At 35.9% G+C, this 17,901-nt stretch overlaps 1 protein-coding gene across 10 annotated transcripts in view; it reads left to right on the top strand.

Moving 5' to 3' along the window:
- Positions 1-17,901, top strand: part of USP15 (ubiquitin specific peptidase 15) — a 59,079-nt gene that overhangs the window by 18,606 nt on the left and 22,572 nt on the right. For 5 of the 10 annotated variants that reach the window (XR_010068358.1, XM_063309273.1, XM_063309280.1 and 2 more), the window contains 4 exons: positions 9,456-9,539; positions 14,318-14,462; positions 16,836-17,009; positions 17,321-17,479. Coding sequence is in view for 8 of the 10 variants with exons in the window: in XM_063309273.1 (XP_063165343.1) it covers positions 9,456-9,539; positions 14,318-14,462; positions 16,836-17,009; positions 17,321-17,479 (562 nt within the window). In the remaining 2 variants the exon portion in view is untranslated. Of the gene's footprint in view, positions 1-2,494; positions 3,078-9,455; positions 9,540-10,274; positions 10,343-14,317; positions 14,463-16,835; positions 17,010-17,320; positions 17,480-17,901 lie in introns of those variants that run through there. The other 5 variants (XM_063309274.1, XM_063309281.1, XM_063309277.1 and 2 more) reach the window with 4 other exon arrangements.

Raw genomic sequence — 17,901 nt, 5'->3', positions numbered from 1 at the left:
TTGGGGACATGTCCTCTTCAGTTCCATAATTCTGTGATTCTGTGAACTTAATGCACACCAGGCAATGGGACAAATTTTTCCTTTCATGGTTACTTTTAACTGAGTATCCCATAGTTTAGGATTGTGTTTCTTTTACATTTTACAATTATTTCAGCCTAGTATAGAATCAGAATTGGAAACTTACCTTGGATTCCACTGATGTCCTTCATTGCTTTTGATTCAAACATTTTTTAAAATTTACACTTAGGACTCCAAAGAACACTCACTCTTTCAGATTATTTTTAAGCAAAATTTATCCAGAGCTAAAGAACATGGAAACTGATGTTGATTTTTTTAAAATCTTATTGTTACAACTTGTCTGTATTTTGTCACATAAAGGTATAAGATTTCATTAAATATTTGTTCAGTTGAGTTGTGATAAAACAAGAAATGGGCTCCCATAGGTAATCATATAAATGATTACATGTCAGAACAAAAGGAGTGGCAGTTACAGTTGTGATTTATAATTATTCGATAAAGAGAAATGTTACTGTTAATTGTTGTGTTAAAAAGTAAGACTCTTTCAGTACCATTGATATGGGATTTAAACAAAATTTAATACTCTTTAGATTATTTGGTAATTTTTAAACAAAATTTTATGATCTCTGGATTATTTGGTAATCATTTTTTCCTTCTGATACTAGAGAATTGTTTGTGAAAAATGAAACAATTGTACCCAAAGAGTCTATTATATCTAAATACAGAATGGTGTCTAAGAAAACTTTTGGGACTCTCAATGCTTGTTTGTTTGTTTGTTTGTTTTTGGTAACATCTTTTGATACTGGACCATTAAATTAACTTGATAACAAAAGTGAGACTATACCTCAGGTGGCAGAGTGCATGTTTGCATGACAAAAGTTGCAGGCTATAAATACTCATATTAACCCCACATAATCTTGTCGCTCACTGGACTTTTGAAATCAACTGTTTTTGACTGATTCTTGTTCTACAGTGTCCCACCTGGAAATATACTGAAAATTATCTTATGATGGGGTTTCATATTAGGGACACATATGGCCACCAGGAAAGAAACTGAGTATTTCACCACCCCTGTGCAATGTAACCAGAAGTTGCCAGCAAGGATAACACTAAAGAAATCAACCTGAAGCTAGGTCCTGGAACCTCAGGTCACAATGAACAGTGCTTAGCATCAGATGAGAACCCTATACTCAAGCAGCGTTTGCTTAGAGCTCATACCAGAATAGCAATTTTTGAAAGACTATTAATGATAGCAAAGAAAGTAGAAGATCTTAAGGACGAATGCTAGTGACCAAACCTTTCTTCAGAAATTAAGTCTTGTTCAGAAGAAAAAATATTAGAGGCCTCATTATTACCCAGAGTTGCCAAAGACCTGAGATTTAACTCTGTGTCAGTCAGCTGGCTGTCCATTTGGACTTGTGAAAATTAAATGGCTATCTCACTGGGAACTGTCCTGCCAAATATACCTTTTGAGGATGATCCACTGTTGACTATTGCTGGCTTCCTGCAATATAGCTCATTCACTGCTCAGTGTAGAAATGAAGCCATAGTTGAGAATCTATGAAGCCACAGTTGACAATTTGCCATGTAAAATACCATCAAATTGGTGGCAACAAAAATTTTGAGAGCTATTCTTGTCACCCCAAGATGTATAGCCAACATCACTCTCATATTTGAGGCAGGAATGCCTAAAATAGAGGTTATGGCCTGTAGGCTAATGAGCCAATTCTTCCGTGCTGGCCTAATACCCTTGTGTTGGCAGAGGATCATTCTCCTAGCTGGAGAAGTGTTATGGAGGCCAAACTAGCATCTTATGGTCTCTCAGGCGGGGTAATTCTTACCCTGGGATATAAAAAGGCTAGACAATGCTCTTTGGCAGGATGGATGATAACAGAATACCACCTTGAGGTCAATAGGAAACTGAAATTTTTTACACAATTTCTTACTTTCATAAATAGATGATAACTAATGAATCAACAGTTTGGGATAACCTCTTTCTGAATGCTTTGTATGACCCTACTAAATCTAAAATTTATATTGTTTAACATTGGAAAAATAATTTAAAGGGAAATTTCTGGTTAAACTAAAGATTTTTTGAAAATTGATTTCCATTACTCTGTAAAATCATTTTCATTGTGGCCTGATTTGCTTTTAAAAGTAGGATTTAAAAGTAGTTTTTTGTACTATAATATATAGGTATGTTTTATATACCTATTCACATTTGCTGACTTCTTATAAAATAGGTATTGACATCACTGATTCTGGTACACATAATCATGCACATTTAATGGGCTTATATAGCTTGCAAAATATGCATGAGTAATTCAGTAGTAATATTTTGTTGGTTTATAGTTTATCAAATGGCATTTCATGAACCATGTTTACATATAATTTTAAAGCAACTGTCTCAAAATTTCTTACTATTTTATAAAAGTTATTTCAGTTTTGTAGCTTATAGTTTTTTTACTGTTTACAGACATCTCTGGGGTTTCTTTCTCCTTGTGATTATGACTTTGTTGAGGACCATAGCATTAGAAAGAATGCCACATACAATAAAATGTTTGTAATGTATTCTTGCTCCTCAGAATACTGTTGGGAGTTCAGTCTAATTCCCCACTGTTTCCTTTCCTATTTTCCTTCCAATTAATACTCAATATTCTGATTCTTAGTGGCCACTGAACATGTTTTAATTTAGACTGTGCTATTTATGTGGGGTTTTCTCCAAATTTCATTGAAAACGTGCATATGTCTACAAAACAGGGAGACCCAGTTATGTCTGCAAATCTGAAGAACAATTTCTAAGATTACAGACATTTCATTGTGTGAGTTTGATACTAGAAGGAATAAATGGGATCTGTAAAAAAATGTATCAGATTCACATCTCCTAGGAAGGAACTGTTCCTATTTAAGATTTCATCAAGCTTGAAAGAGTAGTTCTGTTTAAACTTGCAGGGGCAGTTTTTCAAAAGAATTTTTTCTATCCTAATGTGATCAGATCTGGGCAACTACAAGATGGAATGTAGTGATACAAAACACATGGATATATAGTGCTAAAGAATTAGCACATGCTGGGAAAGTAGACGTTGCTTTGAATGAAACTAGCAGAAGTATTACCGGATGTTTGAAACCTACCTATCTAGATAAGATCTACCACTTAGCCGGCATTGCTCCACCTGTTGTCCGTAGAGAAGCAGCAGCGTATAGAGAGAGGCTTAAATTATCAATAGCCAAACAATACCCTCTTTGTGGCCTACAACCAGCTCCTCAGAGGTTAAAATTCAGGAAAAGTTCCCTTAGGTCAACAGAAGATTTCGATGAATTTAAAAGTAGAGTGGACCTATGGAAAACTACAAAGAACCAACACTGGATGGAACCAGCGGAGGAGTTGGCACCTGGGTTTGGCAAAGTTGGGAAGTATGGAAATCATTGAACAGACTGCACACGGGCATAATAAGATCCAGAGATACTCTGAACAAATGGGGCTATCTGGTGGCCACTGCCCTTTGTGAATGTGGAGACATGCAGACAACAACACATATACACACTTGTCCTCTGTGCCCTGATCAATGCACATTTGAGGACCTTATGACAGCATGACAGAATGCAATTAATGTTGCCAGTTTCTGGGCAAGATCTGTTTAACTTTTATTTATTTTAACTTTTATATCTTATATTTTAAATTCTGTGTTTTGCAGTGTGCCTTATTTTAACTGTAATGCTTCTGACACAAATAAAAAAAATATTGCCAGCCTCAAGCCTGAATGCTTAATGTCAACATTAGAAGAATAGAGATGTACTTCTGGAAACTGAGCCACAAAGGGAAAATATTTTCAGCTCATGGCATTAATTCCTGCCAATAATACTGTCCCTCTTTTAAAGATAATTACTGTAAGGGGATATTATATTCCCTTTTCAGTATAAAATTGACATCTAACGAGATTTCGGACTTATAGCAGGGACATGGCGGACTGAGCAGCTGTGCCTGCAGGCTTAGTGGGCGGAACTGACAATGTGGCAATTTTTTTCGGGCTCGGGCAGGTTTTTCTGAAGCCCAGGAGTGTTCTCCAGATAAAGGAAAACACCCGGAATCACTCCATCTGTCCTCTGGACAGCTGCTTGCAGCCAGAAGATCACAAACAGAATTTTGCATTTACTGGTAAGAGCTAGCAGGGAGGCGGGGACATCATCACTTTCCAAGCCACACAGTAGCCTTAAAGGGACATTAAGACCCGCCACCCCATTTCTACATCACCCAATTTATATATATATATTTAAGTATGCATACCCTAAGGGAGGCTTTCTGCAGCAAGGAGAAGCTGGCTCTCTTGGTACTTATTAGTTTGGGGATTACTTTTTTTAAAAAAATCTTTTTTACGTTTTGGAATTCATTTTCCTTCCAAATATAAAGGAAGATTAAGAGTAAACATTGTCTTCCTGTTAATATTTTTGTATTAAATTTGAAGATATTAGCATTTTCCTACACATTGAATCAGCTGATTTGAACCTTCAGTTTTCTGTTTCTAGTTTCCCTTGGGAACTGTCTGCTTATCTCACTTTCGCTTGTGTAAATACACTCTGGAATCTTTCCATATCTTCGACTTTCGCTGGTTAAGCTCCTGGGGCGCCATAATCTACTACGTGAGACATGGAGGATTTTAAGCAGATTTTCTCTAACATCTACCAATATTTAAAACAGATTCTTTCTGATTCCTATCAAGTTTTTATGCAAGATATTCAGGACATCATGGAAAATATGAGGTCTAAAATGTGCCATCAGGTTGGGGATGTGGTGGATGAAACTGAAGAATTCAACAGTGATAGAAATGTTCCTTCTAAGAATGAGATAGGGATTTCTATTGAGTTGCTGGATGAAGATTGGATAGTCAAGTTGGAGAAATTCAACAGAGAGAGGGATCTGCAAGCAATAAGTGAAATTGACTTTCTGGTAAAAATGCCATGAAAAAGAAGGGGTCATTAGGTATGGGAGGTTTTCTGAAGAGAAGTTGGAATTTTTGAGGAGGGCATTTGGGCCGTTTAATTTTTTTCAAGAGAAGAGCTCTGTGGTCATTGTGGGGATATGTAAATGCTCTGGTTTATTTTGAAGTGGGATAAGTGTTAAAGAATATTTACCTGGCCTGCTTTTAGGGTTTGACTGATGTTATTTGTTTTTAAGGATTTGGATTAAGATTATTAGTGTATTAAAAAAATGTTTATGTGAATGGTTTTAAGGGTTAAAACCGCCCGTAGTCCCTCCTTAGGGGGGAGATGGGCAGTGATAAAACTTTGACAAATAAATAAATTTGATTTAAGGGTACTGTTTCGAATTGTTTTTGTTTTTTGGGTTTATTAAAATTAAGATTATTAAAACTGTTGTACTATTAAGTATAATGGCAGACAATTTAAGTGCTTTTTAATTTGATTTTTATTATAGTAGACAGAAATGTATAAAATAGGAAGGGAATAATTAAATAAGTGTTATCTTTTTGGGGTAAGTTGTTTAGGAAGTTTATGTGATTTTTTTTTCTTTATTTTAATATAAAGGGAGGGAGTAACTATACTTTGTGATTTTTATAATGTGCTAAAGTGGAATGATTTATAGAAATAAGGTGGTTTTGATTTAATATAGAGTAAGGGATTGATTATGGAAAATTTTTGTATATCCTTGCTGTAAAATGTCGGAAGTCACATGTTTTTGTTACGTTGAAAAACTTTTTTCTCTTGTGTTTTCACACCTTTTAGTTCTTTTTTTTTTGTAGTTTTTTGTTTTTTCACAGCTTTTATCTTTGGCTTGAAACTTAATAAAATTCTTTAAAAATAAAAAAGAGAGATCTAATGAGATTTCAACTTCCTGAGTTTGGTCTTAGAGCATGTGATAGTCCAGGGCAGTGGGGGCAGGATGCCTGTTGTCATCCAGGAATCTCTGTTGGCCTTCAGGGGCACTGCTCCACAAGTGGCTAGTTGTGAGACCCTGTTCCTGAAGTTGGGCTCCCGAAAACAGTTGGGACTGTTACTGTTGTACCAGCCTCCCTGCTGCGTAGCAGCCTCCCTGCCTGAGCTGCTGGAGGCCATCTCGGGGTTGGCAGTTGAGTTCACCAGACTTATGGTTCTGGGAGACTTCAACCTGCTGTCCCTGGGTGTGTTTCGGAGGTGGCTTGGGAGTTCATGGCTGCCATGGTGGCCATGGGCCTCTTCCAGATTATTCAGGACCCATCTTGAGACAGTGGCCTCACTCTGGACCCGCTTTTCTTGTCAGAGCAGTGACAGTGTGATCTGAGGGGAGAGTTACAGCTGTCCCCGTTGTCATGATCAGATCATGCTCTGGTGACCTTGAGATTCTCCTATGCCACCCCCTTCCACAGGGAGGCAGGACCCATTTGATTGGTCCACCCCCGGCGACTGATGGACCCAATGGGGTTCCAAAGGGAGCTGGGGGCTATACCTGAGGATCTGCTGCATGGTCCAGCAGAGGCTCTGGCTGCCACCTGGAACAGAGAGGTGGCCAGGACCTTGGACAAGATCATACCCATGCAACCTCTCTTCTCCCATCGAACCTATAGTTTACGAGGAGCTGTGGGTTCTGAAGAGGATTAAGAAACATCTAGAGCACTGCTGGAGGAAGACAAGGACTGAACCTGACCAAACACAAACTAGAGCTGCTATTAAGGCCTACTTTGTGGCAGTAAGAACGGCAAAACATCAAGATTTCTGCACTGTTATTGCATCCACAGAATGCCACCCAGCAGCCCTGTTCAAGATCACCCAATCCCTATTGGGGAAGGTGGGCCCAATGACCCATCTATAGGGACATGCAGAGGAATTTTCTGGAGGATTAAATCACTCGGATCCATGCCAGGTTGGATGCCAAGCGTGTGGCATGGCCTGGGAGATGCCTGGGGAACGTACTTACCCAGTTATCTGGGAACAGTTTGATCCCAGTTTGATATTAAGATACTGTTTCACTCAAAAGAAGCATAGTTTGGCACAGAATTCTTCTATATGTGATTAGATATCACATAATCATCATTTTTCACATGCCAAGACATCTAGAACAGTTTTCCACTAATAAGGATTAAAGAAAACTTATGCTGCCATTATGATTATGGACATCTGTCTTTGTTTACATCAGGTCACAGTCTGTCCTTCCTGAAAATACATAAGTGTGGCTCTTTTTCTGTGAGAAGAAGGCTCCGTTTGAAAAAGCTACCGTAAAACTTGATCAGAAGTTGAGTTTCCACATCGTAAAAGACTTGTCTTTAAGTATCCTAAAAGTTGCTTATCAAGTTGCTAAGCAAAAGAAGCCACACATGTTTGGAGAGACCTTGGTGAAGCCATGTACCCTGAAAATGATTGAGGTGGTTTGTGGCTTAGAACAGAGAAAGAAAATGGAAGCAGAGCTCTCTCAAATGATGTCATCCTGTCAAGAATCACTAAGACTTCTTATATTTTCAAGTATGTTATGGAGGAATTGGCAGCATTTCCATCAATATACAACTGGAAAAAACTACTGATTTCTTTCACTGCAGGCACCTTGTGGTTTTCATCTATTGTGTGCATGCTGATCCCACCAAAGAATTCCAATTTTGTGAGTCCCTTTTAGGAACTATGAATGCTTTTGACATTTCAAAATGATAGTTTCTTTGCCAAGCTTCTTCTTTTGACTGAAAGAAAAATCTTGGTACTCCATGCCCAGATGGAGCATCTGTGATTTTTGGGAACATGTCTGGTTTTGCTGCTTTCATGAAAGAAGCTCCTCATGTCATCATGATTCATTGCTTTCTGCATCAATATGCACTGGTGTCAAGGAATCTGCCAACAATCCTGAACAAAATCTTATCTGATCCCACAAAAGTCATTAATTCAGAGCCAAGGATTTGAATCATTATCTTTTCAAGAAGCTTTGTGAAGAAATAGAATATGAAATTCTTTAATACACAGAAGTTTGTTGGGTTCCACAAGACAAGTCTTGAAGCACTTCATTGAACTTCAGGCAGAAGTTTCACTTTTTTATGAGACAGAAGGAAAGTCCAATCTCAACAGTTTGATAGAGAGGAATTTGTTCATGACTTGGCTTGCTTGGCAGATATTTTTGGCCATATGAATGAGACAAATCTTACCGTTCAAGGCCCTGCAGACACCATTATAGATGCGGCTGAAAAACTATGAGCTTTTTTGAAAGAGAACATTGGAAGTGGACAACTATATAAACTTTCCATTGCTGGAGGAAGCACTTCTACAGGCTGCAGACAAAGTCTAGTCAGATTCTCCACAGGCATCTTCAGACATGTGGAAATTCTGGAGAACTCTTTTGAAGGTTATTTCTGCTCAGGCACTTTAGAACTGAAGCACTGATTTATAATTCTTTCCTTACTGATGTAGACAACATCAGTGAAGCAGATCCTGCCAAAGATGACCTCAGTAACTTGAGAACAGATGAAATGATGCAGATGAATTTAACTTGAAGAGTTTTGAAGAATTCTGATGTTCCTTGTCACAAGTCTACCCTCGTTCTAATAAAGCAAACAGTGGGAGCTCTGGTTCCATTTGTTACCATCTACTTTTGTGAATCAGGGTTTTCAGCACTTGTTGCCATCAAAACAAAAAATCAAAATCATTTAGATACTAAAGATGACATGTGCATTGCTATGTCAAATGCCACACCTCAGTATCAGTGTCTGATTCAAGCCAAATATCTCATTAAATTATTAAATTCACTTTTGAGCAAAATTAAACTTTTTGTTTTATTTACACAATGTGGATTTATTTATTTATTTAATTTATTTAGGAACTGGCTATTGATTTTTGCATGAAAAACAAAAACTGGAGAGATATAAATCTTCTAAAGTTTGTTTTCATATTCTTTCCTTCGTTGAGAAAATCAATTTCCAATGCAATAAAATAAATTGTATGCAAAATGTCTGTGCATGTGCATTTTTCCATGGAGAGGGTCTATGCTTTTTATCAGATTCTCAAAGGGTACTATGACCTAAACAGGTTAAGAACCACTGTTTTAAGGTACAACTGAACAAGTGCTTTAAGCTGCTTTTAAACCTATTTTCAGAGTATTTTAACACTATTGATGCACCTTTATTAATAATCTCCATTTCATTATAAAATAAAAAGCCTAATTTTTAGAAGTGATGCCTTTCATCAGTGTCCAAACTATAATTTTTGGTAAAGGTCATTTTTTGCTAAACCTTAATTTGGGATGTGGCTGATCACTTATGCCTATGATTTGGTTGAAGGTTTTAAAATTGAGATATTTTTAAATGCTTTTTGAAGTTGGGCAAATTATGGTACTTGGGTATTTGTTACTTTGATCATAAGAATCTTTTTTATTATTATTCACATACATTGCTTCATCTGTTAGTTTTTCCTTTTTCATTATTAATTTTGCAATCAGCATTTTTATCTAATTTAACATTTTCATATTTTTAAAGGTCCCCAGGTGCATCCAATTTTCCAACTTTACCAAAGATCTCTCCATCTCTATCAAATAATTATAACAACTTCAACAACAGAAAGTAAGCACCCTATCTTAAAGAACTTTTAATTTTAATCATCCAAGTAAAGTTTCAAAAGGAGATTGTTTGTAAGTCTAGAAAAATAACTTGGATGTAATTTATTACTATGGAAATGTAGGGGGCACCAAGACTTAAAGAACCAAAGGACCCTAATGTGTTGAGAGAAGTATTTCTGCTCTGCTTTTCAGAACCTTAGAACTGTAACATGCTTTGTAGCAACGCTTTCTGATTTGAGACCATTACATTAAGATTAAGAAAATACTTAGCAAGAAAGGACCACATACAACAATTCTCATGTAACTTACTGATTAGGTTCTCCTAGTTTTGGGATTTGGATATCAAGATCAGAGATTTTTGTGATTTCAGGAAATATTTGGGTCATATGTAATGACAAATAAAAGTTTAGTATATGCTTCATATTGTTATTATTATTATGGCATACTTCCAATTGTTTCCCTAACAAAACTGTAATACAATAAAACAGTTTTAAAAACATTGTCCATCAAATAGTTCAGTTAATTTGAAGATGTATATGACAGATGCATTGCATTGCATTTTCTGCAGTTCCTTACAAATATGAAAATATTTGTATGCTTTTTGCTAGGCATACTGGGAAAAAAAATGGAAGTTATAAATGCAATGTTGCTTTCCAAAATTTGTGGCTATGAATCAAATGTTAAAATGTTTTACTATTTCATAGTAATATCTCTAAATATTTTATACAATATCTTCCAGTTAAATACTGCATTTATGAGAAGGGAGTTTTCGTATGGGGTGAAGTGGCATTTGTGCTTCTACTAATTGTGAGTAGCCCCAACTCTCTGTTAGACAAATACATGTATTTAACTGTAGTCTATTGTACTGTATGTGTGTGTGTGTATAATACGCTCAAAAAATTTATTTCTTTGGTGTGTATAAACCAGGCCTCTATTGATGTTATCCTTTTATTAGAATAGTGATAGCCAGTGCTATATGAAAAAGCATAATGTCTGAAGTTACGGGACAGTTGTCACCTACTTAAATCTCATTTTAAAATGGAATATAATATTTTAGAAACAACAAAATTGTCCTGGCTTTGTTTTAAAAAGGGCAGCTACACTTCCATTTGATGAAATTGTCTGAAAAAAAATGCATTTTTAAGGAAAAGATTTAAGAGTAGCTTCTTAATTCAGCTAATACAAGGTTGTAGTTCTAAAACACAGAGGCTTCCTTGGTTTATCTACCCGTAGATTATGTAATACATTTTTCTATCTAAAGTTTAGCGAAAATAATAACTTGGAAATCATAGTTTATTTTCTTAAGTTCTATGCTTCCTACTGGTAGAATCCAGATGCAATCCTAGTAGTTGATTTCATAGACAAAACACTGATTTTACTTCAGCTCCTGTTACCTTCTGACTTTTAGAAGCAAGTGTTTGGACTTTCTTGGAAGAATGGTAGGCATTTTAGCAAGTTACAGTTTCTGTGCACACAGTCCTGTTAAATGATGGCCATAGTACAGTGAACAAGTTTATATTTTTCCTCCCCCTTCCTGATTTCTTTATTTTAAAAAAAGTAGTCTATATTCATTTCAGTGGGAAAGAACTCTACCAAACTCATCTGGGCTTACTTTTGAGTAGATATATAAGGGATTCCATTGGGGGTACATTGGGGGTACTTTTGTTTTTAAGCTATGGTCTTGAACATAGTTGGAACTGAATTGTACTGAACACATAGGAATTTAAATTGTGCTTTCTCCAATCATAAATATTGATAAATACTTACAAATCTATTTTAAAACGTCCTTTTTAGCTAAAGTTGCCTCCCAAATGTTTTTAATAGAACATTTTAAAAGATACAGTCATTGTATTTTACTATTTATGAGCCTAGAAAAAAAAACCCACTGTTTTTTTTTAAACACTGTTATTCTCTGCTGGTACTCTATTTATATAACATGCTTCATAACACATGACTTTTCTTGCTTAGTTGTAATATTTGATTCCTGGAGTTGAAGAACATAGGTTTTTTAAAAATATATTTTCCCTCTTACACTGTTCATCCCTGTATGATATCATGGCTCCCCCCACTGACCCCAAGTCAGTCATCAGAACACTTTACACAATGAATAAAATAGGTTGAAAGTGTCTAAATGTACATATTTTTCTTGCGCTCAAAGTATCCTATCACTTTCCTATGAATATTCCTTTGTATAAACTCAGAGAAAATGGAAAGAAAATTATGAAGCATTCAATACTTATAGAGTGTTTTTATATGTCTTACCACCTTTATTTTCAAAATACCTTCTGAATTTGTTGTACTTCCGTTTTGTTTCAGCAATACAGGTAGTGCAACCCTCTATACTTTCAGGATGCTCAATTTACAGCATTAATAGACTAAAATAATATTTTATGTTTTGCTAATTTCACCATTCATGGATAAGATTCCTGCTATAACTGTTCTTTTAACAAGAATGGTATCAATTGTGTGGCTATTATAAATTATATAAAGTTTTAATTTAAAAGAAACACAAAAATTTTGAGCAGTGGTGAACTGCAAGGAAAAAGGAACCTATGCCAAAATTTATTTTACTGTTCCCCTTGTTTGTTTTCTTCATATTATATGTAAAGTACTGGGAAAAATCAGGGGAGATCGTTAACATAAATATTAAGCATTATTTCTGCTTTGCTACTAAAATTGTTTCTTCTTCACAAATCTACAGAAATTCTATTTTTACAGATATTATATTGTATGTTCAGTACAGTTTCCACACTGAAAATGTTCAGTATCCACCTTCATTAATGTTCTCCGTCACCCACCGGAATATATCCACAATGGTTTTTGTCATGTCTGTTTCAAGTTTAAACTGGTGCATCTTTTCAGTATTACAGTTTATATATCCCTGATGACTTATCAGTGTTCTCTCTTGAATAAAAATTTAAGTCCTGTATAGAGTGTGGATCAGTAAAAAACAAACTGTATACATGACCATTTGAATTTCAGGTCACATAATCTATATTTAACTGATAGCTGAATAGGAAAGAACCATGCTGAGAGACAGTTTGGTCTAGTGGTTAAGGCTCCAGGTTAGAAACCAGGAGACTGAGATTTCTAGTCCCACCTTAGGCATGAAAGCCGGCTGGATGACCTTGGGCCAGTCATTCTCTGTCAGCCCAACTCACCTCACAGGGTGGTTGTTGTGGGGAAAATAGGAGGAAGAAGGAGTATTAGGTATGTTCCCTGCCTTGAGTTATTTGTAAAAATAATAAAGATGGAATAAAAAATAAAATAAAAAATACCTATGGGAATTGATAATTTATGTGATCTTCATTTAATCCTATATCAACTTTCTTTGTAACCTTTTATGGTGATTAACATGCTTTCCCAGGAGAAAAAAACAAATGGAAGTTGTGAAGGTATTGTTCCATAGCAATAACCTCCAGTTTGCTGAGTCATAGTCATGGTTCTAATCTAGAACTAGAAGATGGCTTTTATTTTTGTATTGTTTAAACAATATTAATTTTAATATATTCAGATTTAAATGGGAAAAATTATGTAGATGAAATTTATGACATTTTAGCACTGAATAGTTAAACTTGTATATTAGCACTAGTTTTTTCCTTTTAAAACTATTAAGCATTACATTTTAATAACTTCTCTGTGCACTCAAGTACACACATGCAGCTTCTACCTATGTAACCTACTGATTTCAGTTTCACAAGTTGTATCTCTATCTCCTTGGCTGGAATGTTGATACCAATTAATGTGCATATGTTACATAAACATCACTGGCACTTGCATATGTTAATATATCTATAAGTATGTATGCAAGCAAAAAAAAAGTTCAATTCTGAAAAATCTGGTGCTTTTTGATATTTTGTACTTCCGTTTTTCTTAAGTATTTTTATCTTTTAATATATTTATAACATACAGTAGACTCTAGTTAACCAGAACTCAAGCAACCGGCACTCTCAGGCAACTGGGGGAAAAAAAAACGGCACTCTCAAGCAACGGGAAAAAAATCTGTATCTCTCTGCTGCCATTTAGTGGGTATTAGGGTTTAATAGTAACTCTCAAGAAACCAGAAACTACATTTATCCGGCATCTACCAATCCCCATGGGTCCCGGTTAACTGAGAGTCTACTGTATTACCCTTTAATTCTTAAAGATATTTCCTATTATAAGTGTGTCATATTTGTATATCTTGATATATGAAATTATAAAACAAAATTTATTAATTAATTTATTTATATTTCAAATTTCCATCACCACCCATCTCCCCCGAAAAGGGGACTCTGGGCGGTTTACAATCAAAACACATAAAATACTATGCTTAAAGGCACTGTATGGAGCCTTTACTATTCCATGCTGCTTTCTTTGGTTTGCTGGCTTGTGCTGGCATAGTGGTTAATCTAAAAGCAGAATTATCATGTATTTAGCAAGTTATATCCTTGGAAATCTTTATCTCTCACCTGTTGCTAAAGTATAATTGTTGGTTCCAGCTTTTAGCATTTTCTTTAACAGTAGCAACATTTAACTAAAATATACTATATTGCTGGTGGTGCCTAAATTTTTGTTACATTATTTTGACTGAAAAAAATAGAAACTTTTTCTGGAAAGTTTCAACTTTTCAGCTGAAATGTTGAAAAAAATGTACTTTTTAAATGAAAAGTTGAAAAAAAGTTTGAAGAATTTTTATTGTTACTGGGTTTAAATTCAGAATCTAAATATTTCAGCTACATATGCATTTAAGCTAGACAACCGTAGCTCATGCAATTACAAGATAAACGTGTTTTCTTCCAGCATGAAAAATTCAAACTACTGCCTTCCCTCATACACTGCTTATAAAAATTATGACTACTCAGAGCCAGGAAGACACAATGAACAGCCCGGTCTTTGTGGTCTAAGTAATTTGGGAAATACATGTTTCATGAATTCAGCAATTCAAGTAAGTGTTTCATGTGAAATAAGATTTTATTGCATTGTATAAAGCATTTTTAACATGGGGACTGTTAGTAGAATGGGGAGTTTTGCATGTGCAGTGTTATCAGAATTTCAGATTTACATTGATTTCTGTGGTTTTTAAATGCTTTTATAGGGACTATTATTAGGAGACAAATATTTCTAGATTTTTACTCAGAAGTGACTTGGTTCTTTGATGTTTATTTATTGTTTTTCTATAATCTGTATCATGCCCACTAATCAAAAACTATTTAGAAACAGAGCCAAAGACCATGAGCATAAGAACATAGTAAACATAGAGGAGAACCTTTAAAAATAACGTAAAACTGACAGCTATATAGCATCTATTTGCTATATCTCATTTGGTGGCTGTAGTTGAGTCTCAGTTCAAAAGTGCTCACACCCATCCTTTGCCTCACTTAGATTTGACATGAAGAGACAGAACTGTATTAGTTGTATCTGTTTCCATAACTCCAATTAACCGAATCCGTCAGTTTCATACGTAACATGAGAAATACAATAGAGCTCTTTAAGACATTGTAACATAACAACAAAGGGCAGAGCAATAATCCACCAGTGTAGCCTTCTGAAACTGGGCATCTGTCTAGGGATAGATTGTCTTTAATATGAAATTTCCAAAAGTAATAGAGGTAGTCTGCCCAGAAGAACTATGGAAGAATTTCCAATCTGATGGAAAACTTCTGAAATTTCCAGAAAACCAACCAAGTGATATCCCCACGGTTTAGTGTCTGAAGCCCAACCAAGAGCTGAACTGACAAGCAAACACTTGCTCCAGCACCTTCCCTGGAATCAGATGTTGACAACCGATCTCTGGTTGCCTTCTGGGTCCATCTTTAATGGTGGTGGTTGTTCTTATTAGTTTCTCTAAAGAGACTGATAGAGCCTTGTGTGGCACAGAGTGGTATGCAGCAGTATTGCAACCAAAAGTCTCCCCATGACCCAAGTTCGATCCCAGCGGAAGCTGGATTCTCGGATAGCCGGCTCAGGTCAGCTCAGCCTTCCATCCTTCCGAGGTTGGTAAAATGAGCACCCAGCTTGCTGGGGAAGGCGACGACTGGGGAAGGCAATGGCAAACCACCCCGCTATAGTCTGCCAAGAAAACGTTGCGAAAGCAGCGTCCCCCAGAGGGTCAGACGTGACTCGATGCTTGCACAGGGGACCTTTCACCTTTCACAAAGAGGCTGATATCACCTTTTCTCTGAAAAAAAGAATTTAAACTTTCACATGCAATCAGATATCCCCTTAGATATTATAAGGCATCTTGATAAAGGTCAAATACTCAGGTTGCTGACCAGGAACAGTCCTTTTTACAGTCTTCATCAACTATTAGTTATCTAATAAGACTAGTCTGGGTGCTTTTTCTTTTAATGAGACTGCATAGTTGTGGGATCCAAGTTGCAAGTATTGTGAACAGCTTTATAATTTACCAAAGTAATTATCTTGTCACATCAAGGACATGTAGTTTTCTGTCATTTTTGCTCTAGTCTAATTTCAGTAGCCTTAAAAATACTTAGATTAATATTTCTATCCTGAGAAGATGCAATAGTAGGAAAAAGCACTACTTGTCCCCAGTATTTGAGTAAAATACTGTAGGTTTAATAACCAGCTCTAATTTGAGTTCAGTTGAACAGCACAAGTTATTCCTCCAGCTGCATGCCAGTGATGAGCACAAACAAAGCAGCAGCCATACCATAGAAAAATACCCCAGAGCCTCTGTTTTCTGTTATATTAATTATCCTAGCATGAGGAACTTGATGAGAGATGGTATTGTTTTGATTGTCATTGGAGCCTAACAGTAAACCACAAATTACCCATCTCTGAATTAATTTAAAATAAACTCAAAATAGTCTGATCTAATAGGCTTTCCATCCTGACTGAGTCAGTCGTGACACAGGTTAGAATTATATTCATTTGTCATTGCTATATCACCATTCTTCTGTCCAATCAAGAAAACTAAATGAAGCATGTGTTTGGGACCACTAATGTATTCAGAAAAATTATCATGCCAGACATGAAATCCTAAGCCATTCTAAAGGCAACAACCTTAATATGGAAGTTTAAATCTCCTAGAACCACCCTCTTGGGAGTCTTCAACTCTAACTGTGATTTAGCCTTGTTGGCTCAGGCATAAAGACTAATTGGTAAAGATATTGTAGACTTGGGAAAACTAGTCTACTGAATCTTACTAAAATAATTTTGTAGCACTAAATGGATATAGGGACTAGGAAAGGAAAAAGGAGACTTTGTTGAGGAAGTATGAAAACTGAAGATGGCATTGAGAAGCTGGATTACCGTGCCTTATACCAAAGTATTTAATTTTTTTCACATTTATTTTTAGTGTCTCAGCAATACACCTCCACTCACAGAATATTTCCTTAATGATAAATATCAAGAGGAGCTAAACTATGACAATCCATTAGGAATGAGAGGTGAAATTGCAAAATCTTATGCAGAGCTCATCAAGCAGATGTGGTCAGGAAAATATAGCTATGTCACTCCAAGAGCGTTTAAGGTGAGTGTAACATAGTTGGATCCTAGAATGTTTAATTTGTTTTCAGTTATATGATTCTTCAAAACAATACAAATATTAAAAATGAAAAGTGTAGATATATTAATAAAATAGGCCTTTGAAAACAGCACCTTTTTGGGGTGGGGGGTGGAAGATTCCTATAAACGGCAGCAGTGACCCCTCCCCTTTTCTCAATCCTATTTCATAGTTTTACTGTTATATATGTTAAAACCCATAAGATAAAAATACATTTTTTCCTTGATCCAACAAAATTCCTTTGCATTATGTCAAATGACTTCACTTCAATTCTCTAGACACAGGTAGGACGATTTGCACCCCAGTTTTCAGGATATCAGCAACAAGACTGCCAAGAATTGTTGGCATTTCTTCTAGATGGTCTGCATGAGGATTTGAATCGTATTAGAAAAAAGCCTTATATTCAGTTAAAAGATGCTGATGGAAGACCAGATAAGGTAATGTGCTTTTTTATGTAGTGTGTCTACATGATTTGGACAAATTTTGTAAATACAAAAATGTGTCTACATAATTTGGACAAATTGCATAATCTGGACAATTCAGTCCACACTTAAGGCACTGTAAAGGTATGTAGGAATGATCTTGGGGGACAGAAGAGCCACAGCGAGGAGAACGATCAGATAAGAGGCAGCTTAGCCCACAGAAGGAATGTGGACATGGCAAACATCTCACCAGGGACCCTCACTAGTTTCTTGGGCTGTAAAGCCAACAAAGGAGAAATGTACTTTCAGATTTGCAAGGCTGATAACAGCCTTGTGAGGTAGTCCAGACAGGAAACATGTGCAGATGAATTAATTCTACTTTATTGTAAGGTTACATTAACAGAATCTTGCAAGTCTGAAAGTACATTTGGATACAG

The sequence above is a fragment of the Candoia aspera genome, chromosome 7, assembly GCF_035149785.1.
Source record: "Candoia aspera isolate rCanAsp1 chromosome 7, rCanAsp1.hap2, whole genome shotgun sequence".
NCBI lineage: Eukaryota > Metazoa > Chordata > Lepidosauria > Squamata > Boidae > Candoia > Candoia aspera.
Note: the sequence above shows the minus strand (reverse complement) of the source record. Positions and strands in the feature narration are given on the sequence as shown.